This window comes from Mobula birostris, chromosome X (assembly GCF_030028105.1).
Source record: "Mobula birostris isolate sMobBir1 chromosome X, sMobBir1.hap1, whole genome shotgun sequence".
NCBI classification, from domain to species: Eukaryota; Metazoa; Chordata; class Chondrichthyes; order Myliobatiformes; family Myliobatidae; genus Mobula; species Mobula birostris.
In genome coordinates this window covers 61,291,764-61,319,200 of record NC_092402.1, presented here as the reverse complement: position 1 = coordinate 61,319,200, position 27,437 = coordinate 61,291,764, and the positions used below count along the sequence as shown (strand labels likewise).

Below are 27,437 nucleotides of genomic sequence, written 5' to 3'. Positions count from 1 at the left end.
GCCCACGGTGAATCAGAAGCCCAGAAGTCTGCAGAAGCCGGGATCTGTGTGTCAACGCCCAATGTCCGCAAATCCACAAGTCTGCTGGAGGCCAGATACGTATGTGGACATGAGGGTGGGACGGAGGTTGTTTTTATGTTATTTTGCTGCATGTTGTGTTTTGTGTTGTTCTGATGTACACTATGCACGTGCTATGTTTGTACTTGAGGGCTGCCTCCATCACATCGTTTGATTGCATTGGTTGTTAACGTAAACGTTGCATTTCACTGTATGTTTTGATGTACATTTGGTAAATAAATTAATCTGAAAATGAATGAATTGGAGGCAAATGCTGCTTGGCCTGCAGTATTGTTTTTTCTTTCTCTCTCGCTATGTGTTATGTAATTGTGGGCCGCGCAGCCCTCATCACTCCAACCCTCCACCCACCGAGTCAGCAGCTGAGCCAATGCCATGCCACACTGTTCACGTGAACGCTGCTGGTGCTCTCGCGAGATCTGGAGCAAATTTTCCTGTTTGAGACGGAGCTGAGCGCTTTCTCTTCAACAATTTGTCTGTAGGATGTTGTCCCGCTTACTGAAAGATCACCAGGCTAAGCAAAATGAACGCAAAGAGCTACAGGGTGAGTCCAAATGTTTATTTTTATATCATTAAACGAGAGTATCTGAGAGTATTTAACTGCTGCGAACCAGCCTGCGGTCGAGGCCCATATCTCCATGGAGACGAGTTTATGTCGTATGCTGATTGGTCCAAATAGCCTGAAGGTCTGCCTATATACGAAGCGTAGCCACAAACCTCTGTTCCTGATTTGTGGATTCAGCTGTTCGTCATAGTATCATAAGATTCCATTTTTATTTTATTTTGAAAAAGATCTAAGGGGTGTCCTGGTGAATAGTTGTGCATGAGAGGTTATCCACTTGTAATAAAATATTACTTTTTTAAAATTCTGTCAAATGGACTATATACTTTGGAGACATCAGAGAATGCAGATGCTGGAATCTGCACCAAAAGGTGGAGGAACTCAGTGCGTTCTTCAGCTTTTTGGTGTGTTGCTGCATACTGTACTGAAACAAATTTTCGTTTATTGCATTTCACTTGTTTGTTCAAATTTGCGAGCAACACACACAAAATGCTGGAGTTGCTGAGTTCCTCCAGCATTTTGTGTGTTGCTCGGATTTCCAGCATCTGCAGATTTTCTCTTGTTTGTGATTTGATACCTAATATAAACCAGCTAAATAACTAAAGCTGTTTTAACTATTTCATAAAGCATGACATTCTCTGTTACAACACTTGAAAGACATTCATCGCCTATCTCTCATTTCAATAGAAACTCTTAAAATTAATAATCCCTATACGTTGACTCAACCAAGCAAATGGTTCATCCCTATTCCTATCAAAAAACATTTTAGAGATCTCTGAAATTTTCACTTCTCAGCTTTATTATTGAAATTTTCTGTATTTTTCAATTCTTGTGGAACCCGTGGCTCTAGCGGTCTATCTATATCTGGGTAGTGAAACTGGTCACCACTGAATGCTAGAACTTTGACCCAGTCGCTGGTTTGTAGAGATTTATTGTTACCTCTTTGCTTCTGTATTCTCTTCCCCATTTGTGAAATCCCAAGTAATGTGACTTTAATTACCTGCATTCATGCTTTAAATGGAATTGCTAATTTGCAATTATTTAGAATTTGGAACATCCAGCTGTCAAATGCTCTATATTTTATCTGGCGAGGGAGCTTTCCACCATCATCCTGGTAGCTGTGTACATTCCACCTCAGGCCAACACCTGGCAGGCACTGGAGGAGCTGAGCAATGTAATCAGCAGGCATAAAACAGCAAATGCTGATGTTTTCCTTATCTATCATTGTGGGAGATTTCAACCAGGCAAGCTTGAAGAAGTCTCTGAACAACTACCATCAGCATATTTCAGTTGTGGAACCAGAGGAGCCGACACACTTGACCACTGTTAATACCAAGATCAAGAATGCTTACCGAGTCGTCCCACGCCCACACTTTTGAAAATCTGATCATCTGGCTGTACTTCTACTCCCAGCGCATAAACAGAGACTAAAGACCATAGCATCAGTGATGAGGACCAAGTGCTTATGGGACTGCTTTGAGTCAGTGGACTGGACAATATTCAGGTATTCATCATCAAGTCTGAATGAATACGTCACAGTTGCCACCGACTTCATCAAGACCTGTGTTCGGGAACATGCCAGACGTACCCAAACCAAAAATGTGGATGATTCATGTCTGCTGAGGGCTAGAACTGTGGTATTCAAGACTGTGATCCAGAAATATACAGGAAGTCCAGGTATGACCTATGGAATGCTATCTTAGGGGTGAAGAAACAAATCTGATTGAGGTTAGAGACAGAATCGAATACACGTCAGCTCTGGCAGGGTATGCAGGCCATTGCTTTCTACAAAGTGAAACCTAACATCATGAATGGCTGTGATGCTCACTCCCAGATGAGCTCAGCACCTTTCATACACACGCTGAAAGGGAGAATCAAACTGCAGTATCTGGTGGCCCCGTGATCGCTGTCTCAGAAGCTGGTATCAGAACACCTTACATGAGGGTGAACTTTTGCAGGCCCTGATGGTGTACCTGGTGGGATCCGAAAGCCTGTGCCAAGCAAGTAACAGGGTTGTTTAAGAACATTTTCAAACTCTCACTGCTACATTTGGAGGATCCCACCTGCTTCAAAAGGACAACAATTATACCAGTGCCCAGGAAGAGCAGGGTGAGCTGCCTCAATGATTATCACCCATTAGCACTCGTATCTACTGTGATAAAGTGCTTTGAGAGGTTGGTCATGGCTAGAATCAACTCCTGCCTAAGCAAGGACCTATTGAAATTTGCCTATTGCAAATTTAGGTTGGCAGCAGATGCAACCTCACTGGCTCTCCACTTGTCCTTGGATCACCTGGACAATAGTAATACCTATATTAGGCTGCTGTTTATTAACTACAGTTCAGAGTTCAACCCAATCAACAAGCTCCAAAACCTGGCCCTCTGTACCTCCTGCAACTGGATTCTTGACTTACTCACCAGGAGACCACAGTCTGTGCGGATCAGAAATAGCATCTCCTCCTCGCTGACAATCAGCACTGGCACACCTCAAGGATGCGTGCTTAGCCCACTGCTCTACTCCCTCTACACCCATGGTTGTGTGGCTAGGCACAACTCCCATGCTATCTTTAAATTTGTCAACGACGCAATTGTTGGCAGAATTTCAAATGGTGATGAGAAGGCATAGAGCTGGTTGAGTGGTGTCTCCCTCAACATCAGTAAAATCGAATAATTTATTTGTGGATTTCAGGAAAGGGAAGTCGAGGGAACACACACCAGTCCTCATTGAGGGATCAGAAGTGGAAAGGGTGAGCAGTTTCAAGTTCCTGGGTGTCAACATCTCTGAGGATCTTCCTGCTTCCAACATACTGATGCAATTACAAAGGAGACACAACAGTGGATATATTTCATTAGGAGTTTGAGGATAATTGGTATGACACCAAAGACTGAAGCAAATTTCTATGGATGTAATGTGGAGAGCATCTTAACTGGTTGTATCACTGTGGTACGGAGGGGCCAGTGCACAAGATCAGAAAAAGCTGCAGGAAGTTGTAAACTCAGCCATCTATATCATAGCCATTAGGTTCCCTAGCATCCATGACACTTTCAAAAGGTGATGACTCAAAAAGGCGTTATTAAGGACTTCCATCACCCAGGACATGCCCTATTCTCATTGCTACCATCACGGAGGAGTTACAGGAGCCAGAAGAGACACATTCAACATTTCAGGAGCAGCTTCTTTCCCTCTGCCTTCAGATTTCAGAATGAACAATGAACCCATGAACATTACCTTGTTATTTTTCACTTTCTTTTTGCAGTACTTATTTAGTTCTCTTTTTTATTTATACTCATTGTAATTTATAGCTTTTATTATTATGTATTGCAAATTACTGTTGCCGCAAAATAACAAATTTCATGACGTATGCCGGTGACACTAAACCAAGTTCTGATTCACACCTGGATGTTTTTATTCACCCACACTGTTCAGTATTTTTTCATCATGTGTATGTTCCCATTCCTTGTTTGGTCATGCAGGCTTATCTGCAGTTATTTGCTTGTTTGTCGATCAAAAAAGCATTTTTTAAAATCTTGCAGTCCACCATGTTATTTATTACAGCATTTATTTTTGTATCAGCAACAAATTTTTTATGCTGTGATTTTTAGGTCTGAGTATTAAGTATTTATCAAGTGGGCTGAGCACAACCTTGGGTTTACTCCACGTGCAATTTTTCTACATTAGAGCAATATCCATCAAATCAGGTCTTGTTTCAAGTTCAAGTTTAATTGTCATTCAACCAAACATGAATACAGTGAAACAAAACAGTATTATTCTAAGACCAAGGTGCAAAACACAGGACTAACATTCATACACAGCACATGGGACAGATAGCACATTTAAGATAGCAGTAAAATACAGTCACACACAAAAAATATAGTCCAAATCCCTAAGTCTATGAATGTTGCAACAGTCTGTAGTCAAACACAATATGGATCGTCTTCTGCTAGGCGAGCACTTCCTGTTATTTAACCAGCTTCCTTTCCGGTACTCTGGCCTTGCATATGGTGCTGACATATTCCCTGGGAAAGCTGCTCTGCTGGTGCACCAAGATGTGTGCATTGCTTCAATTGCAGAATCAGAATTGGATTTATTATCATTGACTTGCGATATGAAATTTGTTGTTTTGTGGCAGCCATACAATTCACAGACTTAAAAGTTAATATAGATTACAAACTTTAATAATAGTATATAAAAAGGAATAATGTGGTGTTTATGGGTGGTGAACATTCAGAAATCTGATGTTGGAGGGCAAGAAATTGGCAGCCACGCATTTCCCTTGCCACTGCTATTAGTTCTTATTTTCCCTCCCTAAACATCTCTCCTACATGACCTTACTCTTGGTAAGGTTTTTGTCCTCTGGCTATGTCACCTCCTGTGAATGACTGTCAAATTTTGTTTGACAGTTAGTTCCTGAAACACCTTGGGATGTTATTGTTGGTTCACCACTGTGGCACACATTGCTGATTATATGTGCAATATGTTTTTATGGCAGCCTTCAGTAAAATAAAAAGGATGTTTGGAGCATCTGGATGTTTTATAGATTTCCATGTTTCTGCACTTACAGCACCAGTGCTACCTTTCTTGCTGAATGCTTTCTTGAATATAATTTGGTGCAGCATTTCCATTGAGACAGCTAACCATCTGTTGCTTTAAAATCTTCATGACCTAGCTTCTTAGCTAGCTCTTCTGACTTTTTAAACATAGATCCACTGATACGTACACCTCGTCCAGTTACAATGGAAAGCCATTGATTGAGGGGCACTTCAACATCTGGATGCTTAGCTTCATGCTTTTGTTTATGGGATGTTCCCTGTTGTCCCTCGCATAATGGCCATTCTTCTCACAGCTTATCTTGTATCAAGCGTGCAATTGTAGATTTCAGCGCTCCAGTTATCTCTGCCAGCTGATGATGAGTGGTGTTGGGTGGATGGCTTTTAATTTGGTCCAGTAGGGTATTTTTTCAACTAGTGCCATCTTTTCATGACAAGGGTCTGAAAAAAAAAAAAAAAATTGTCAAAATTTTTAAAAAAAAGCCAAAATGATCAAAAATCACTGCTTTTTGAATTGGTGTCCATTGGCCCAAATGGATAAAATAACACAGCACACGCAACTGTTTACTCTAAGCACAGTGTAATGTCTAACAGCCACATGACTGCACGTGACTGACCATCTCCTGCCCCAATTAAAAGGGATAGTTTCCCAAATAAAGCAAAGGGATTCCCAGCTATTTTCTCAATTTGTTTTTGTTCTTTAAGAGTTGTCCCTAATAAGTGGCTGTCCCAATTAACAGATTGCCCAATTAACCAAAATCCACTGTAATACATTCCTTTAATATGTCCACTCTAATATCTCCCCACCTGTCACCTTTAATATCATAAGGCCATGGGAACAGAATTAGGCCTTTTGTCTTTTTGAGTCTGCTGCGCCATTCCATCATGGCTGATTTATTATCTCGTTCAATGCTATTCTCCTGCATTCTCTCTGTAACCTTTGATGCCCTGACTAATCAAGAAAATATCAACCTTCACTTTAAATATACCCGAAGACGTGGCCTCCACAGACATCTGTGGCAATGATTTCCACAGATTCACTACCTTTTGACTAAAGAAATTCCTCCTCATCTCTGTTCTAAAGGGATGTCCCTCTATTCCAAGGCTGTTCTCTGGTCCTAGACTTCCCTCGCTATAGGAAACATCCTCTCCACATCCACTCTATCTAGGCCTTTAAATATTCGATATGTTTCAGTGAGATCCTCCCTCATTGTATTCTAGTCCTCTTGAAATTAATATATTTGCCTTCCTTACTACCAACTCAACCTGCAAGTTATCCTTTAGGAAATCCTGCTTGATGACTCCCAAGTCCCTTTGCACCTCCGATTTTTTTTTTTTTGAATTTTCTCCCTGCTCAGAAAATATTCCACACCTTTATTCTTTCTATCAAAGTGCATGACCATACATTTCCCTATGCTACCTTCCATCTGCCACTTCTTTGCCTATTCCCCTAAGTCCTCCTTCAGATTCCCTACTTCCTCATCAGTACCTGTCCCTTCACCTATCGTCATATCGTCTGCAAACTTGACCAGAAAACCATCAATTCTGTCATCCAAATCACTGACATATAATTTGAAAAGAAGCAGACCCAACACTGACCCCAGTGGCACACCACTAGTCACTGGCAGCCAACCAGAAAAGGTGCACGTTATTCCCACACTTTGCTTCCTGTCAGTCTGCCAATCTTCTGTCCATACTAGTAATCTTTCCTTTAATACCATGAGCTCTTGTTAAGCAGCCTTATGTGTGGCACCTTGTCAAATGCTTTATGAAAATCCAAGTAAACAACATCCACTGACTCTCCTCCCCCCCTCCCCCTCTCTCCCCCCCTCCCCCTCTCTCCCCCCCTCCCCCTCTCTCCCCCCCTCCCCCTCTCTCCCCCCCTCCCCCTCTCTCCCCCCCCTCCCCCTCTCTCCCCCCCCCCTCCCGGAAGATGGTTCCAAAGTGTTTGATCTTGGGCAAGGTTTAGTCGACTCAGTTTGTAGATTGGACTCTGTAGTTTATGTTATATATGTTTCTGGTTACTCTTTTTTTAATTGTGATTTTGATTGGGACGGACTGGCTCTGTGGCCTGCAGTCAGTGAATGACACAGCCCCAAATTGAACTGAACTGAACATTCCTAGACTGTTTCACTGACTTTATGGTTTGATGTTTTATATTCTGTGCTTTTCACTAGTTTTTTGTCGTGTGCACGATTTGTTCTTTTACTTGCACGTTGGGTGTTTGATGGTTTCTTTGAACGGGTTCCATGGTGTTTCTTTGTTTCATGGCTGTCCGTGGGAAGATGAATCTCAGGGTTGTATGCTGCATACATACTTTGATAGTAAATATACTTTGCATCCTTAATGCCTCCACAATCTCTTCAGCTACCTCTTTCATAACCCTGGGTGTAGTCCATCAGGTCTGGGTGAATTATCTACCTTCAGACCTTTCAGCTTCCCAAGCACCTTCACCTTAGTAATAGCACTGCACTCACTTCTGGCCCCTGAGACTTGAATTTCTGGCATACTGCTACTGTTTCCACAGTGAAGACTGACGCAAAATTCTTAAGTTCGTCTGCCATTTCTTTGGCCCCAATGCTACCTTTCCAGCAGTTCGATATATATTCTCACCTATCTTTTACTCTTGATATATCTGAAAAAACTTTTGGTATCCCCTGTTATATTATTGGCTGGCTTACCTTTCTATTTCATCTTTTCTCCCTATGGCTTTTTAGTTGCATGAACTTGGTTTCTAAAAACTTCCCAATCCTCTAACTTCCCAGCAATTTTTGCTGTATCATGTGCTTTCCCTTTTGTTTTTGTACTTTCCTTATCAGCCACGGTTGCCTACTCCTCCTTTTAGAATACTTCTTCATCTTTGTATCTATTCTGTGCCTTCCAAATTGTTCCCAGAAACTCTACCCATTGCTGTTCTGCCATTACCCTCTCTCTCTCATGTCTCTGTAATTCCCTTTACTTCACTGTAATACTGATGCATGTGACTCTAGCTTTTCCTCTCGAACTGCAGGGTGAATTCTATCATATTATGATCACGGCCTCCGAAGAGTTCCTTTACCTCAAGTTCCCGAATCAAATCTGGTTCAGTACACAATAACCAATCCAGAATTGCCTTTTCCCTTGTTGGCTCAACCATAAGCTGCTCTAAAAAGCCATCTCGTAGACATTCTACTAATTCCCTCTTTTGGGATCCAAAATCAGCATCAACCTGATTTTCCCAATCTACCTGAGTATTGAAATCCCCCATTACTCGCAAATTGCCCTTTTTACATTCCTTTTCTATCTCCCATTGTAATTTGTAGTCCACATCCTGGCTACTGTTCAGAGGCCTGTATATAACTCCCATCAGGGTCTTTTTTCCCTTGCAGTTTCTTAACTCTACCCCCAAGGATTCTACATCTTCCCACAAGGATTCTACAATGTTACCTCTTTCTAAGGATTTAACCTCATTTTTTACCTACAGAGCCACACCACCCCCTTTGCCTACCTGCCTATCCTTTCGAAACAGTGCGTATCCTTGCATGTTAACATAGAACATAGAATAGTACAGCACATTACAGGCTCTTCGGCCCACAATGTTGTGTCGACCCTCAAACCTCGTCTCCCATATAACCCCTCACCTTAAATTCCTCCATATACAAAATTATGAGGGGTATAGATAGGGTAAATATAACATAGAACATAGAAAAGTACAGCACATTACAGGCCCTTCGGCCCACAATGTTGTGCCGACCCTCAAACCCTGCCTCCCATATAACCCCCCCACCTTAAATTCCTCCATATACCTGTCTAGTAGTCTCTTAAAATTCACTAGTGTGTCTGCCTCCACCACTGACTCAGGCAGTGCATTCCATGCACCAACCACTCTCTGAGTAAAAGAACCTTCCTCTAATATCGTCCTTGAACTTCCTACCCCTTACCTTAAAGCCATGTCCTTTCGTATTGAGCAGTGGTGCCCTGGGGAAGAGGTGCTGGCTATCCACTCTATCTATTCCCCTGATTATCTTGAAAACCTCTATCATGTCTCCTCTCATCCTCCTGCTCTCCAAAGAGTAAAGCCCCAGCTCCCTTAATCTCTGATCATAATGCATACTTTCTAAACCAGGCAGCATCCTGGTAAATCTCCTCTGTATCCTTTCCAATGCTTCCACATCCTTCCTACAGTGAGGCGACCAGAACTGGACCAGAAGCTCCTAACTATGATATTCTTTCAGCAACGATTCAGTGATACCCACAACGTTTTACCTACCAATCTCGAAGGGTGCTACAACGTTATCTACTTTATTCCGTATACTGCGTGCATTATAATGGCCCCCTCTCTGGTTAGGTGTAAGCTGTCCTTTTGGTACAGGTCCCAGAAGAGATCCCAGTGATCCAGAAATCTGAAACCCTGAACCCTACATTAATTGCTCAACCACACATTAATCTGCAACTAATCCTCACTGGCAAGTGGCACAGGCAGCAATCCAGAGATTAGTAGCCTGGAAGTTCTGCTTTTCAGCTTCTTGCCTAACTTCCTATATTCTCTTAAGGACCTCTTCCCTTTTTCTACTTAATGTCATTGGTGCCAATATGTACCATGACTTCTGGCTGTCCACTCTCCCCATTTAGAATGCTAGAGACCTATTCCAAGATATCCCTGACCCTGGCACCTGGGAGGCAACATACCATCCAGGTCTCTTTCACGTCCACAGAATCACCTGTCCGCTCTTCTAACTATGGACTCCCTTATCTCTATTGCACTCCTCTTCTGCCCCTTTTCCCTTTTGAGCTACAGAGCCAGACTCAGTGTCAGAGATCTGGTCACTGTGGCCTCTCCTGGTAGGTTGTTGCCCCAACAGTATCCAAAGCGCTATACTTATTGAGGGGAACGGTCACAGGGGTACTCTGCGCCAGCTACCTATTCCCTTTCCTTCTCCTGACAGGTAACTGCATTCTACAAGGAGTTGGGAGTGACTACCTCCCTTTAGCTCCTATCTGTCACTTCCTCGTTCACCCATATGAGCCAAAGGTCATCCAGCTGCAGCTTCAGTTCCTTAATGTAGTCTCTAAGGAGCTGCAGCTCAATGGACTTTGTGCAGGTGTAGTTATCAGGAAGACAGGAGGTCTCCCAGCATTCCCATATTTCACATGAAGAACATACCACTAACCCTGGACCCATTCTCATCACATATATGTACTAATAGACAAAGAAAGAGAAAAATAAACATACTAGAACTTGGAGCTTCCACCTGTTCTCACCCAAGCTGGTTGAGCCAATGCCTGTCCACTCTTGCACTGTCCACTCGAGCAGTGGCCACTCCACATGCACCTCGCTTCTTTTTATTGGCCTTTGCCAAGAGCTTGATAGATCATTAAGATTGCAGCCCACTGAAAAGTCCCAGAAGGCCCTGAGTTTTGCATGCTTATTGGCTTGCAGGATGCATACAGCATTTTAAAATTTAATTTCAGGTGCACTGTGTTCATGTTTTGCTCTGTACCTGTAATGATTTGCAGATTCGGAGTTTGGTCTTCTAGTAAGTCATGAGGGATTTAGTGGCTTACTTTTCTCAGCAGTATAAATCTGTCTGGACCCATTTCTCAAGTTAAAAAGAGTAAAAGGAATAAAGCACTGAGATGCTGGACTTTGACCCTGTTTGCAAACAGTGTTCATTTCTTGGAGAATTTCTAGCCTGAGTACAAAGCTACTGTCTAAATTGATGGAGCTTTTAATTTTGTTTTTCTGCCTTTTCATGTTCAGAGTATCACGAACATTGGCTTCTCTGACTGCACTCACACCATTACCACTGGCACCCCCAAGAATATAACTTGGCCTTGTCCTATTTTTCAACTACTTTGTTCTCTTTGGCAATGTCATGGTGGCATAAGAGTGCAGCAAGTAGTATTGCTGCTTCATAACCCCTGTGATCCAGCTTTGATCTTGAAATCTGGTGCTGTTCTCCCGTGACTGAAGGTTTCCACCAGGTGCTTATGGCTTTCTTCCCACATCCCAAAGGCATGCTTGTTGGTATGTGAGCCTACTGTCAATTGCCCGTAGTGGGTTTTAGGAGAATCACTGGGTAGTCATGGGTGTATGTGAGATAAAACATTACAGAGATGTAAGATTGCTTTGAGTGCTAGTACAGACAAGATGGGTTGAATGGCCCCTTCTCTGTCATAAAGAAATATGCAGAATCATCTAAAAGCTCACTGTCAATTTTTTCTGTTAATGATCCCCAGCACTGCATGACCATCACGTCTCTACTGTCTCTAAGTTAGACTGTTTGCCTGAGATCTGCTATGAGGTCTAATCACAGAGATGTAGGAATTTCCTTAACCCAAACATCACCAGCTTCTGGTTCCTATCACAGATTCCATCCCTTTGTCACCAAACTCATTCCTTTCACTGTGTGGAAAATGAAAAGACGATTTGCAATCATGTTACATTTGGCCCAGAGCTATGAAGCAAGTTTGCACCATTACTAAGAATGCCTGTTTCCACCTTGGTATGTTGCCTAACTCTACTCCTGCCTCAGGTCATATGTTTGCCAAAACTCACAGGTTTCTCTTTGTCATCTTTAGCCTTGGTTATTTTTATGCATCCCAAGCTTGTTTGCCTCACTGATGCCATCCAAAACATCTGCCGGACGATGCTGAGGATGTTCTATGAGTCTGTGGTGGCCAGTGCTATCATGTTTACTGTTGTGTGCTGGGGCAGCAGGCTGAGGGTAGCAGACACCGACAGAATCAACAAACTCATCCGTAAAGCCAGTGATGTTGTGGGGATGGAACTGGACTCTCTGACGGTGGTGTCTGAAAAGAGGATGCTGTCCAAGTTGCATGCCATCTTGGTTAATGTCTCCCATCCACTACATAATGTACTGGGTGGGCACAGGAGTACATTCAGCCAGAGACACATTCCACCGAGATACAACACAGAGCGTCATAGGAAGTCATTCCTGCCTGTGGCCATCAAACTTTACAACTCCTCCCTTGGAGGGTCAGACACCCTGAGCCAATAGGCTGGTCCTGGACTTATTTCATAATTTCCTGGCATAATTTACATATTACTATTTAACTATTTATGGTTTTATTACTATTTATTATTGGTGCAACTGTAACAAAAACCAATTTCCCCCGGGATCAATAAAGTATGACTATGACTAAAACGCTGCTTCCCATGTCTTAACTCGCATCATGTTACCAACCTATAGTTGGTTCTGTACGACAGATTTTAAAATGGACTTCTGCATGTAATGGAATTGTCTCTTTTTCATGAGATATAAAAAGGCCTGTAAAAAGTTATGTTCTTAAAGGTATTTTTTAAAGATTAACTTTACTTGTCATACATAAATCATCAAATCATCGAAACACACAGTGAAAGCATAGTTTCTGTCAATATCAAATCAGCACGAATGTGCTGGGGCTAGCTCACAAGCGTCACCATGCTTCTGTGTCAATGTAGCAGGCCCACAATTTACTAGCCCTAACCCATACGTCTTTGAATATGCTTCATGCCAGATAACTTTGCAGAAGACCCATGGGCTTTCCTATAATGTCTTTTGCGCAATGTATTCGGAAAAGAATCATGGAAAGACCTGGGTTGTAATGCTTAATGGCTTGATCACACAGCAACAGCACCAGCTATTTTGTTTTAACTGTAGTAGATGGAAGGACCATTTCTACAGTGGTGGCTCAGTATTGAATATTGATTATGGTTTGCCAAACATTTCTTTGTAACAGTAATGCCTTTTAAAATCAGCTGAGATTAATAGAGCAGTTTTGAAAACAACAGAGTGGTATTTCTTTAAATTGGTGTTTCCACCTCCCGACCACCGTTAATCAATACTTGTCATGGAGACTTTACAAGTTGCAGAAAAAGCTTGTCATTTGTTCTACGCTGGTGTTAACTCATTATGTTATAATGTAGTCCAACTGTAAATGTGGGAAATATCATTGAACTTTCAAATTGCACCTAGCTTATTACATAATGATCAGAATCAGGTTTATTGTCACCGACATTAGTCATGAAATTTGTTTTATTGTAGCAGCTGTACAGTGGAGAAATGATGATGGCATCCGTTAGTCTCACGAGACCACGGATCTGCACCTGGAAAGTCTTGCTTCAGTCTCTCCAGCTGCAGGCCTAGGCAAGGTTGTACGGAAGACCAGCAGTTGCCAAAGCAGCAAGCCTCCCCGCTCCACGCCACTGATGTTATCCAAAGGAAGGGCAAGGGCCGATACAGCTTGGCACCAGTATCATCGCAGGAGTTGCCAGAGCGAGGTTGGAAGCAACGAGACTGCCTTAGGGACTCCAGCTCCGGATTTGTCCTCAGGGTTTACTCCCGAAGCCTTTCCCATAAGTGGGTATGGCCGCAAGGCAGCAGAGGTTTGAAATCAAGAGTTTTCCCTCTCTTAGATGGACTGCCTTCCCAGGCTGATGAGCTCCATCTACCCGGAAACATAACACTACTATAAGTTGCAATAAAAGTAAATAAATAATGCGCAAGAATAGTGAGGTAGTATGCATGGGTTAATGGACCGTTCAGAAATCTGATAGCAGAGGAGAAGAAGCTGTTCCTAAAATGTTTTAGTGTGGGTCTTCAGGCTCCTGTACCTACTCCCTGATGGTAGTAATGAGAAGAGGGCATGTCCTGGGTGGCAAGGGTCCTTAATAATGGATTCTGCCTCTTTGAGGCATGGGTTTTTGAAAATTCCCCAATGGTGACGAGGCTTGTGCTCGTGATGGAGTTGAGTGACTCTACAGCTCTCTGAAACCTCTTGCAGTCCTGTGCGTTGACACCTCCTTGCCAGAATGCAACCAGTCAGAATGCTCTCGTTGGTACATCTGTAGAAATTTGCTAGTCTTTGGTGACATACCAAATCTCCTCAAACTCTTTCTGAAGTATAGCTGCTGGCATGCCTTCGTCATGGTTGCATCAGTATGGTAGGCCCAGGATAGATCCTCCGAGATGTTGACACCAGGAACTTGAAACTGCTCACCCTTTCCACTGCTGACCCCTCAACGAGGATTGGTGTGTGTTCTCCTGACTTCCTCTTCCTGAAGTCCACAATCGGTTCCTTGGTCTTGCTAATGTTGAGTGTGTGATCATTGTTGTGACACTACTCGACTAGCCCGTTTACTTTGCTCTAGTATGCTTCCTCGTTGCCATTTGAGATTCTGCAAACAACATTCGTGTTCATTATAATGCCTCCTAATTGTTTTTTTTACTGCACGCTTACCTCTTTAGTTGCAGATGATTAAATACTATTTACTATTTATGGATCTTATTTAATGTCACATCAATTTGGATGATTTTAATATTTTCCATATAAAACAAGAAGGTATCAGCATATTACATTGTAAAGGAAAGACATTCTCAAAAGAAAAAACATTATGGGAGCAATTGAGCAGGAGTTTGAGGAGGGTTTTGAAAGTGAAGGCAAGGTGATCCAGAAAAAGATCAATGGTTAGGGATGAAAGAGCAACTATGCTGATGGACTTTTAAAGCAAGATACTGATATTATAGATTAGATCCAACAGAATCGGGGTTTAATTGTTATATCTCTTGTACAAATAGTGTACAATTATGCTATAGTTCCTATGTGATTTGTGTGGGTTTATAGTCTGTGAGCTGTGTAAAAGTGCTACATTGCAGTAGCACCTTACCCCTTAGCACCATTTTTTAAAATTCTATTATAAAAGTGGCAAGAACACTATAGAAGTTCTGTGCTTTGAAGTTAATGCTGTGAATTTTTGGACATTCTGCCTGAATGGAGAATTTTTGGAAGAAAACATTTTGAGCTTCATCAAACATCCTGAAACCAGGCCATTTGGACAACATGTCTAATATTTTCATAATTACAACATTGGAATTAAAGCTGAAATTAGTGTATTTAGGGATACGTTGCTCTGATTGACATTGGTATTTGTTTGTAAGTGTAAATGTAGGTCACAATAAGTATGTCAGTGATACCCAGGGTAACGGGAATCGTAAACAGAAGAAATTCTGCAGATGCTGGAAATCCAAAGTAACACACAGAATGCTGGGGGAGCTCAGCAGGTCAGGCAGCATCTATGGAAATGAATAAACAGTCAATGTTTTGGGCTGAGACCCTTTATCAGGACTGAAAAGGAAGGGGGAAGGTTCCAGAATAAAAAAGGTGGGGGGAGGGGAGGGGAAGGAGAATAGAGAGAAAGTGATAGTGAAGCCAGGTGGATAGGAGCTGTAATGGGCTGGAAAAGAAGGAATCTGACAGGAGAGGAGAGTGGATCATGGGAGATGGAAGAAGAAGTAGGGACACTGGAGGAGGTGACAGGCAGGTGGGAAGAGGTAAGAGGCTAGAGTGAGGAATAGAAGACGAGGGGAGGGATTTTTTTTTACCAGAAGGAAAAATAGATGTTCATGTTATTAGTTGGAGGCCACCCAGACGGAATATAAGGTGTTGCTCCTCCATCCTGAGGTTGGCACGAGAGGAGGCTGCGGACTGTTTTGTTGGAACGGGAATGGAAATCGGAATTAAAATGTTTGGCCACTGGGGATTTCTGCTTTGGGAATGGAGTGGAGGTGCTCTTCGCAAATCATAGATATTTTAATAGGATTTACAGCGTAGAAGGAGATCATTTGGCCAATATTATTTTTGCCACAACTGCCACTTCAATTCCAGATGTCTTTTCTGATCTCATTTCTCCATCCCTTCTTTGTACCCTTTTATATTTTCCGTTCAAAATGCTTCTCCAATCCCTTCATTTAAACTGCATTTTGATCCCAGCTTCAGTGTCATCTTGCTGTCAAGCATTGCGTGTTTTGATAACTCCATCATCATTGTCATCAGTCAGGACGATGTCAGGTGATCGTGTATGTGCCACCGTACAAAGTAAAGATCATGTGCTTGTTTAGGTGACCTGTGATCTGCCCCTAGGGTGTTGTTAGATTCATCTGGATGTTTTATACCAGCTTCAGTTGCTGTTGCGGTGTACATTGAGGTGTTTGGCATTTGAATCACGGTTAAAAATAAAACTGTTGCTGTAATAGATGGACATAAAGAGACATTCTTAAAGATTAAAAAAAAAATGTACTTGTTTCTCAAAGTTCAAAGTAAATTTATTATCAAAGTACATATGGTATCTGCCACCATATACTACTCTTGAGATGCATTTTCTTGTGAGTTTTCACGGTAAATACAAAGCAAAACAATAGAATCAACAAAAAAACACCACACACAAGATGGACATACAACCAGTGTGCAAAATATAACAAACTGTGCAAATACAAAAAGACATACAAAATAATAATAATTATAAAGGAGCTGAGAGGTAATGTTGCAGCTATATAGGACTCTGGTCAGACCCCACTTGGAGTACTGTGCTCAGTTCTGGCCGCCTCACTATAGGAAGAACGTGGAAACCATAGAAAGGGTGCAGAGGAGATTTACAAGGATGTTGCCTGGATTGGGCTGCATGCCTTATGAGAATAGGTTGCGTGAACTTAGCCTTTTTTCCTTGCAGCGACGAAGGATGAGAGGTGACTTGATAGAGGTGTATAAAATGATGAGAGGCATTGATCATGTGGATAGACAGAGGTGCTTGGAAGTAGGTATAGGGGAGATATCAGGGGTAAGATATTTTTTACGCTGAGAGTGGTGAGTGTGTGGAATGGCCTGCCAGCAACGGTGGTGGAAGCGGATACAATAGGGTCTTTTAAGAGATTCCTGGATAGGTACATGGAGCTTAGAAAAATAGAGGGCTATGGGTAACCCTAGGTAATTTCTCAGGTAAGGACATGTTTTGCACAGCTTTGTGGGCCGAAGGGCCTGTATTGTGCTGTAGGTTTTCTATGTTTCTAAATAAATAAACAATAAATATCGAGAGCATGAGATGAAGAGTTCATAGGTTGTGGGAATAATTCAGTGTTGGGGAAAATTGAGTTGAATGAAGTTATCCCTGAAGCAGAAATATCTCATGATGCAGCATTGCCAATTTCTTTGGGTTGAAGTTGATTTGCAATTCTCCTGTGAATTCTAAATCTGCTGCAGTGAGCACTACACCTGTGCTGAAACTAGTGGATATCCATTGCTGATGGAATAATATTAATGATAAATAATAGAAAAAATATTTTAAACCAAAAAGTGGGATTAATGAGGTGTAGCCATACAAATGTACCATACACAGATACACAGGCACCAAAACTACTAAGTACTCCAGCTGCAAACCTCAGGCACAATTAGGATGGAAGTATAGGAAGAAGGAAATTGTCTCTGTGTAGATATAGCAGAACTTCTACTACTCTGTACTTAACTACTTCTGCGCCTGTCCATGATACTTTAATCTGTTTACATGGACTCCTAAATCTTCATTGCTTCTAGTTTTTCACCATTTACAAAAGCTCTCTTACTTAAAATTTGGTCAGTGCCTGTAAAGGGACCTGAAGTCTGTTGATTCATGATAGGCCAATTAATGTTTTATTCAAGTACCCACCACTGAGATATTTAGTAACACATGATTGCTAGCACACTTGCAGTGATGGAACATTCAAAGCAAACTGGATCATTCAGGGTGGAGGAGAGTCTGGGATTTGGGGGGGTTTGGAACTGATGGTTAGGAATTAGCTGGCACAATTAAGGAAAGCGGTTAGGGTGGCAGATCCATTGGGAAATAGGTCAGATGACCTGCAATAGGATCCTTGACTTCCTGACCGGAAGACCACAATCTGTGCAGATTGGTGATAATATCTCCTCCTTATTGACCATCAACACTGGCACACCTTGGGTGTGTGCTTTGCCCACTGCTCTACTCCCTCAATACCCATGACTCTGTGGCTAGGTATAGCTCAAATACCATCTTTAAATTTGCTGATGATACCACCATTGTTGGCAGAATCTCCGATGGAGACGAGAGGGCGTAGAGGAGTGAGATATACCAGCTAGTTGAGTGGTGTCGCAGCAATAACCTTGCACCCAATGTCAGTAAGATGAAAGAGCTGATTGTGGACTTCATGAAGGGTAAAACGAGGGAACATGAACCAATCCTCATAGAGGGATCGGAAGTGGAGAGAGTGAGCAATTTTAAGTTCTCGGGCCTCAAGATCCCTGAGGATCTAACCTGGTCCCAACATATCGATGCAGCTAAAAAGAAGGCAAGACAGCGGCTATATTTCATTAGGAGTTTGAAGAGATTTGGTTTGTCACCTAAGACACTCAAACTTTCATAGGTGTACCATAGAGAGTATTCTGACAGGCTGCATCACTGTCTGGTATGGGGGGTGGGGGGGGACTACTGCACAGAACCACACAAAATTACAGAAAGTTGTAAAATTAGTCAGCTCCATCTTGGGTACTAGCCTCCACAGTATCCAAGACATCTTCAAGGAGCGGTGCCTCTGAAAGGCGACGTCCATCATTAAGGACCCCATCACCAGGACATGCCCTCTTCTCCTTGCTACCATCAGGAAGGAGGTACAGAAGCCTGAAGGCACACACACAACGATTCAGAAACAGCTTCTTCCCCTCTGCAATCCGATTCCTAATCCTAAATGTTCATTGAACCCATGAATACTCCCTTACTTTTTAACTGCATATTACTTCTGTTTTTGCACTGTTTGAATCTATTTAATAAATATATTTACAATAATTTATTTATTTTTCTTTTTTTTTTACCATGTATTGCATTATACTGCTGCTGCTAAGTTAGTGAATTTCACGACACATGCTGGTGGTAATAAACCTGATTCCGATGAATTTATCTGTTTGCTTTGGTTTTGCCTGTTTGTTTAATATTGTTGCCATCCGTAGTTGAAGTGTCAGCTGGCACTCACCATTTAGCCTACATATGCAATATCATTAGTTGAAAAAGGCACTGTGGAGATGTTGGCTTTGGTGAAGTTGGACCCTACCAGGTCTTACTGCGCCTGGGAGAAGTGCGTTTATTCAAAAACAAAACATCTTGGCACTAAGACACTTGGCTTGTGCCTTGTGGATTGTATAGCAAAACATCTTCTGCTTGATACTTAATGCTTTCCCTTCATTAGCAATTTGCTTGAAAAGCTATTAGTTGTAATAAAAGTCACAACAGCCAATTTAACTAATAGCTTTTTAAGTTCTGGAGGTGTGGTTTGCCAATAGCCGACAAGATGATTTTGCAACATTCATGCCAACTTTCTGACTGGATTGATCAGCTCAGTGTGACAAGGGTCTTCTCCTCTTCCTACTCCCATGCTATTTTATATCTTGGGAAACGTGGAACCAACAAGTACACTATCAGAGCATCTCTTCAGCAGTGAAAATAAAACTATTGCATAGTCTTAATCAGTTCTTTTCTAATTACCCTGGAGACTCAAGTTGCTCTCCAAGCAGACCAGTTGAGGCCCAGCCAGCATCATTTCCCACAGTCAGAGTAAAGAAAAAAAAATTCCCAAATGATTGTCATTCAGTTTAGATCTAACAGCCAAAGGCCAAAAAATTTACTGTTCCCCGTTAAATAAAATTTACTCTTTTGTATGAAATGTTGCATTTAAGATGATACCTTAATGGTGTAGGTGTATATATATTTTAAAAAATTGAAAGGGATAAAAATTTAGCCTAGATAACAGTCTGCAAAGAGGAATGAAAAGGTTGTATTTCAAGCAACAATCAGCTGGAGGAACTCCATCCGTTGAGCAGCCCCTGTATGGTGTTGGGGGAAGGAAATCTTGGTGTTTTGGGTTGAGACCCTGCATCAGGACTCCAACATCTGCAATATCTTGTGTCTCCAAGGTCATATTTCAAGTGTAGATCCTTCATGAGAGCAATTTACAAGGTGGTTTTGATTACGATGATCTTTAGTGATTTGCTCAGTGCAATAGACCTGTGGGTCTATTTCATACCTGCAATAACCAGTGTTTCATCATAGATTCATGATTGTTAAAGTCATTGGCAGTCCACAAGTGTAAAGGAGAACAAAATAATTGTTACTCCAGGTCCAATGCAGCACAAAAAACACAATAAGATGAAGAAAACAATTATAAAAAACACAATAAATATGAGTATGTACATTCATAAAGTGAAGTAAGGCACAGGAGTGTTGTCTGTACATAAGGTGGCTGACAGGAAATGATAAGGTACTGGTGGTGGGAGATGTGGAAGTGTGGGTTAGTGGGTGGAAGTGTTGATCAGCCTTACTGTTTGGGGAAAGTAACTGTTTTTGGGTCTGGTGGTCCTGGTTTGGATGCTGTGTATCCTGCTTCCTGATGGGAGTGGGACAAACAGTACATGAGAAGGGTAGGTGTAATCATTCATGACATTACTGGCCCTTTCCTGGCACCTTTCTGTACATACGTATGTCCTTGATGGTGGGTGGGCCAGTGCCAGTGATGCGTTGAGTAGTTTTGACTACCCATTGTAGAGTCTTCCTGTCTGTCACAGTGCAATTTCTGTACCGTGCAATGATGCAGCATTTTAGGATGCAGTCTACTGCACATTTCTAGAATGATGTGAGAATTGATATGCAAAGTCTAACTCTCTTCAGCCTCCTCAGAAAGTAGAGGCATTGGTGAGCTTTCCTGATTGTGTAGAATGTGTTCTGGGACCATAGAAACATAGAAAATAGGTGCAGGAGTAGGTCATTCGGCCCTTCGAGCCTGCACCGCCATTCAGTATGATCGTGGCTGATCATCCAACTCAGAACCCTGTACCAGCCTTCCCTCCATACCCCCGATCCCTTTAGCTACAAGGGTCATATCTAACTCCCTCTTAAATATAGCCAATGAACTGGCCTCAACTGTTTCCTGTGGCAGAGAATTCCACAGATTCACCACTCTGTGTGAAGAAGTTTTTCCTCATCTCGGTCCTAAAAGGCTTCCCCTTTATCCTCAAACTGTGACCCCTCGTTCTGGACTTCCCCAACATCGAGAACAATCTTCCTGCATCTAGCCTGTCCAATCCCTTTAGAATTTTATACGTTTCAATAAGATCTCCCCTCAATCTTCTAAATTCCAGAGAGTATAAGGCTAGTTCATCCAGTCTTTCATCATATGAAAGTCCTGCCATCCCAGGAATCAATCTGGTGAACCTTCTTTGTACTCCCTCTATGGCAAGAATGTCTTTCCTCAGACTAGGGGACCAAAACTGCACACAATACTCCAGGTGTGGTCTCACCAAGGCCTTGTACAACTGCAGTAGTTCCTCCCTGCTCCTGTACTCGAATCCTCTTGCTACGAATGTCAGCATACCATTCGCCTTTTTCACCACCTGCTGTACCTGCATGCCCACTTTCAATGACTGGTGTGTAATGACACCCAGGTCTTGTTGCACCTCCCCTTTTCCTAATCAGCCACCATTCAGATAATCTGTTTTACTGTTTTTGCCACTAAAGTGGATAACCTCACATTTATCCACATTAAATTGCATCTGCCATGAATTTGCCCACTCACCTAACCTATCCAAGTCACCCTGCATCCTCCTAGCATCCTCCTCACAGCTAACACTGCCGCCCAGTTTCGTGTCATCCGCAAACTTGGAGATGCTGCATTTAATTCTCTCATCTAAGTCATTAATATATATTGTAAACAACTGGGGTCCCAGCACTGAGCCTTGCGGTACCCCACTAGTCACCGCCTGCCATTCTGAAAAGGTCCCGTTTATTCCCACTCTTTGCTTCCTGCCTGCCAACCAATTCTCTATCCACATCAATACCTTACCCCCAATACCATGTGCTTTAGTTTGCACACTAATCTCCTGTGTGGGACCTTGTCAAAAGCCTTTTGAAAATCCAAATATACCACATCCACTGGTTCTCCCCTATCCACTCTACTAGTTCCATCCTCAAAAAATTCTGAGATTCGTCAGACATGATTTTCCTTTCACAAATCCATGCTGACTTTGTCCGATGATTTCACCGCTTTCCAAATGTGCTGTTATCACATCTTTGATAACTGACTCTAGCATTTTCCCCACCACCGACGTTAGGCTAACCGGTCTATAATTCCCTGGTTTCTCTCTCCCTCCTTTTTTAAAAAGTGGGGTTACATTAGCCACCCTCCAATCCTCAGGAACTAATCCAGAATCTAAAGAGTTTTGAAAAATTATCACTAATGCATCCACTATTTCTTGGGCTACTTCCTTAAGCACTCTGGGATGCAGACCATCTGGCCCTGGGGATTTATCTGCCTTTAATCCCTTCAATTTACCGAAAACCACTTCCCTACTAACATGTATTTCCCTCAGTTCCTCCATCTCACTAGACCCTCTGTCTCCTACTATTTCTGGAAGATTATTTATATCCTCCTTAGTGAAGACAGAACCAAAGTAGTTATTCAATTGGTCTGCCATGTTCTTGTTCCCCATAATCAATTCACCTGTTTCTGTCTGTAGGGGACCTACATTTGTCTTAATCAATCTTTTTTCGTGAGAGGTTGTTTGTGATGTGCATTCCAGGAGTTTGAAACTCACAGTTTCCACTGCTGTGCCGCCAATGTACAGAGTTTCATGAATTTCATGAAAAGAACACCTCGCCAACTGTTAAACACGGGGGTGGTTCAATCATGCTTTGGGCTTATGTTGCAGCCAGTGGCATGGGGAACATTTCACTGGTAGAGGGAAGAATGAATTCAATTAAATACCAGCAAATTCTGGAAGCAAACAGCACACCGTCTGTAAAAAAGCCGAAGATGAAAAGAGGATGGCTTCTACAACCAGATAATGAACCTGAACACACCTCAAAATCCACAATGGACTACCTCAAGAGGTGCAAGCTGAAGGTTTTGCCATGGCCCTCACAGTCCCCCGACCTAAACATCATGGAGAATCTGTGGATAGACCTCAAAAGAGCAGTGCATGCAAGACGGCCCAAGAATCTCACAGAACTAGAAGCCTTTTGCAAGGAAGAATGGGCGAAAATCCTCCAAACAAGAATTGAAAGACTTAGCTGGCTACAAAAAGCATTTGCAAGCTGTGGTACTTTCCAAAGGGGGTGTTACTGAGTACTGAATGTGCAGGGTGCCCAAACTTTTGCTTTGAACCCTTTTCCTTTTTTGTTATTTTGAAACTGTAAAAGATGGAAATTAAAAAAAAGTAATCATGCTTAAAATATTAAAGAAATGTGTCATCTTTAACTTTATGCCTTTTCGAAATCAGGTAATCTTTTACTCGCTTAGCTATTCACAGTAACAGAAAATTTGACCGGGGTGCCCAAACTTTTGCATGCCACTGTAGATCAGCCTAATGACAACACTAATGCCAGGTGCATGACAGATGGCATCTGTCATAGAATGGCTCTGCCAGTAAGTATATAGCTTTACAAAGCTTGAAATCTTCAAATTGGTAGGACTTCAATCGACCTTTATATTTTGCTATTGCTGCGCAATGTCTACTGTGCCTTGTTTGATTACTGCTCTCCAAACACATTTTTACTTCTGCTTTGTGTTCTTCAGCAAATATTGATACTGAAGACACTAAATTATTGGTTAGTCCAGGAGCTATGGATCTAGATTTCTGAAATTATTATGTAGAATTTGTAACCAGAGGTGTTTTTTTTTGCTGTTCAGAAGCAAGAAGTAGTAGTCTGAGATAGTTAGCAGCACATGCATGTAATTTCTTAGAGCTATTGGTTATTTCTGTTCATTTTTTGGGTTTAAAAGTTTGTGCTAAATTATGCGGTGTTGACGGTTTAAAAGTTTGTGCTAAGTTATGCGGTGTTGATTTTTTTATTTTCCTCCTGATTTTATTTCTTCTCTTTGAGGACAAGTTTTAGCTTGCCGCTCAGGGCTTTCTTTTTGTCTCTCTTTCCTGTGGTAAGATCAAGGTTAAGAATGTGCTCCATGGGAACTGCAGAACGAACCCACTGTGGTACAGCGCATTGGGGGTTTGTTTATCCCTACTACTGCATCCATCTTGCTCAAGTAAAATAAACAAAACAAGAAAGCTTTTGAGCAACACTCACAAAATGCTGGAGGAACTCAGCAGGTCAGGCAGTATCTATGGAGTCACCGCAAACAGTCACCGTTTCGGGCTGAGACCATTCATCAAACAATATTACAATGGATTTTGAAAAAGATGACTGCACCACACAATGTGATGCTGACCTTCGCAGACATAAAAACCCTTGGGTTCAATCTTTTTGCTGTACTGAGTGATCAGATAATTGGTAGGGGAGTGGATAACAAGTACCTCCTGTTAGTTTGGAGTTTCACTGTTTGGGAATGGATAAATCATTTATGTTCCCCTTCTGATCAGCATATAGTCAAAATCCACGTGAGAGTAAAGGGCAGGTCCTTCACACTGACTCCTATGTAAGGAGTGGGGACTTGGGTGAGGTACTAGAGAGTATATGGCATAATTTCTTGGCTTGAGATGGAATGGTGAGATGTAAAATATAATCTTCCCTACGTGAAACACCCTGGTTTCCTAGGCTGCATAAGTGTCGGGAAGACAATCTCTGGCCCCACCAAACTAGTGAGATTGAGGCGTGAGCCCACGCCAAGCCCCGGTTTGTGTGGATGCTGTGTAATTTGCTACCGTTACCAATTAATGCCACAAAATAACAGACAGTACACTGCATACGATTAAAGGAATTCTATTTATGAATCTTAACTTAACTAAAGGGTTAGTAAAGAATAACAAAAAGAAAAGGACCCATTCTAATTAAACAGTCAAATGTGCACAAGTTGGAGCTGGGACTTCTCTGTCATTCGCACGCTGAGCCCTCGGTCAATGTGAAAGCACACACCACCTTCCGAACGTTGCTCGCAATCCATCTCGAGCAACTGGGCCTCTCACCAGATCGTATGCTACGACCAGTTCTCCCCAATGTCTTCTCTCTTCACCTCCTCTCAAATGAAAGCCCCAAGCCCAACCTTAGTGTCCCTCACCAGAGAAACCTCCCCTTAATCCAACCGTCCTAACTGGATGGCACACATTTCTCCTCGCTCTTATCTTCAACAATAACCCAAGCATAAGCTGAAAACAAGCAGTTCTCATAGAACTGCTGAAATGAAATAAAGACCAGCACAAAATGAAATACATACAGCATAACAGTAAAAATATGAACTAGGGCATTACATACATAACAACAAGATGAAATTGTTGATGGTTTCTCACACCCTAAAGTAGTATTAGTAGACTCTCTAGTACTGCAATTCTTCTATTACCAAATTATCTTAACATGTTTACAATGGATAGGTGACTTGTTTCTCCCACCAGGCTTTTTCTACAACTGGGCAGAAAACATTTGATGTTGAGGACAGGGAAAGGGGGGGCAGTTGGTGTATATTTTGGGCTGTTTGTTGGCTGCTTTTAGTATGTTATTAGGAATAGCTGTGATTTACTCCCACTATTTGTTACCGCTATACAATCCTTTGACAACAGAACAGATATAAATTGGAGCAATTGGATACCATTTTGGTCCTCGCTCCCATTGCGACACAAAGACAGATGAACTTGAGGTGGTCATTTCCATGCATTATTCCAAGTGTGCATTTTGATAAACAGCAGGTATATCTTTGTCACTTGAATGTGGTTGTTATTTATCTCAAGTTCTAGGTGATGAGGATAGAATTGCATAATCATGTACTTCATCACCAATGATGATTTTTCATTTTCTTTTAGAAAAGCGGCGGAGAGAAGCAGTTGCAGCTGCTACACGTCTGACTGAAGCGCTTGTGGATCATCTGAATGTTGGGTGGGTATTTTGTTCTATAAAATGCAGTAAAATATACCTATCATGGAAAGTGTGCAAAATTGAAGAACTTGTGCAGGAAAAAGACTGTCAAAACAACTGGCAACAATTTTTGGACTTTACCACTTTTATGTGCAATGACTCTTCCTCCTTCAAAAGGATTGTGTTGCAGAATTGACTAAATATTTTTCTGACAGCCTTGTTATTTGTTATGAATGATCAAATAACCCATGGTAATTGCAAGGGATAATAGTCTGATTGCCCCAAGACAGAATTACAACCTGCTGTAGGTACTGTTTGAATGGGTCTATTAGTCTGGGCTCTCTGCATTGTAAGTATTGAATTTAAGCATTCCCTCTTGTACAGTAATCCTTATCACTTGTAAAAGGCCAAAGGCAATCTATGAACATCTACAAATAAAATTCACTAACTTTGGAACCACGCTTACAAACTAGATATCAGTGGCAGTGTTAATAGTATAACTTTATTAGTATCCCTGCCGAGCATAGTAAAATCCAGTTACTTTCTTATGGTGCCTACTGGACTTGTATTTGGGCCATTTTCAAAAGCTGCTCATCTTTATTTATAAGGCCTCTAGCAGTAGGTGACAGAGAAATGGTGACTCTTTCTTGGGTGTCTGATTTGTAAATGGGTACTCATTGCCCCTGGCAGAAACAGGTGGGAGTCAGTTTACCAAGTGTTTGAGATCGAGGCCCTTCACTGGTTTTAGGAACCTATTTGCAAATTCTAAGTATCTGCCTGTGAATGCCAGCACCATGTATGCACACTTACCAATGAACAGACTAACTGGATGACTTTACAAGGACAGTGGGGAGAAGAATGACACACCTGGCTTTGCAAGAAAAACTTATATCTCTTGTTTGAAGTCATTTTTGTTCCCTACCCCTCACTGTAATATGAAGTGCCTCCTGGAGCTCACAGAACACTGGGAGCTTGCTGGCTTTGTTCTAAGCAGCTATGAACTTGAAAATGTGTGGAAAAGCATATAATGCCAACTTCATTTTCCTCATAAACATACTGGTCTCTTACTGAAGATACTTGTAATCTTCACACTGAAGATCATCTAAAACATAATGTGTCATAACCAATTGAAACCACTTGTGTTTCTGTCTGTCTCTCTGTTCTGGCCACCATGGCAATCTGGAGCTCCCAATTGCCACTCTCAAGCAATTTCTCTCAGACAGTTGAATGCCACCTTTGTGGCACAAACAGTGCGGCAGTTTCTCCAGCCTGAAAAGGTAAGCAGACAACTTCTGTCCTTTCTCCTGAAATGTATGCCTAAACTTCACCATAAGACAGGCTGAACTTTCAGTAGTGCCGAAAGCATCTTCCAGAGCTCGCATGTAGTTAGCTTATGTGGCAAATAGGTTTTCTGCCTTTAGGAACCTCACTATATCAGCTACCAGACCCTTTAAACTCTCTACCGGTCCCTGTTTTTTCATATTATTTGAACACTGCTATTCACCTAGTAACTGAGTTGTCTTCTCAGCCCAAGCCTCGTATTCCCCATTGGATGTGGCCTTAACTCCAGAGAACATTTTCAGCCTACGATAATTTTGGCTCTCCGCAGGTACACTTTGGGATTTATCAATCAGTGATGTAATAG

At 41.9% G+C, this 27,437-nt stretch overlaps 1 protein-coding gene and 1 long non-coding RNA gene across 2 annotated transcripts in view; one reads left to right on the top strand and one right to left on the bottom strand.

Annotated features, from left to right (window-relative positions):
* Positions 1 to 491: 491 nt before the first annotated feature.
* The window catches only part of bloc1s1 (biogenesis of lysosomal organelles complex-1, subunit 1), a 115,034-nt gene continuing 88,088 nt past the window's right edge, over positions 492 to 27,437 (top strand). The window contains exons 1-2 of the mRNA XM_072249456.1: positions 492 to 619; positions 25,741 to 25,813. Coding sequence (XP_072105557.1) covers positions 559 to 619; positions 25,741 to 25,813 — 134 coding nt within the window. The 5' untranslated portion in view covers positions 492 to 558. The remainder of the gene's footprint in view (positions 620 to 25,740; positions 25,814 to 27,437) is intronic.
* LOC140191750 (uncharacterized) overlaps positions 4,387 to 27,437 on the bottom strand; it is a 222,434-nt gene continuing 199,383 nt past the window's right edge. Inside the window, exon 3 of the long non-coding RNA XR_011883909.1 lies at positions 4,387 to 5,625. This is a non-coding gene — a long non-coding RNA (uncharacterized lncRNA). The remainder of the gene's footprint in view (positions 5,626 to 27,437) is intronic.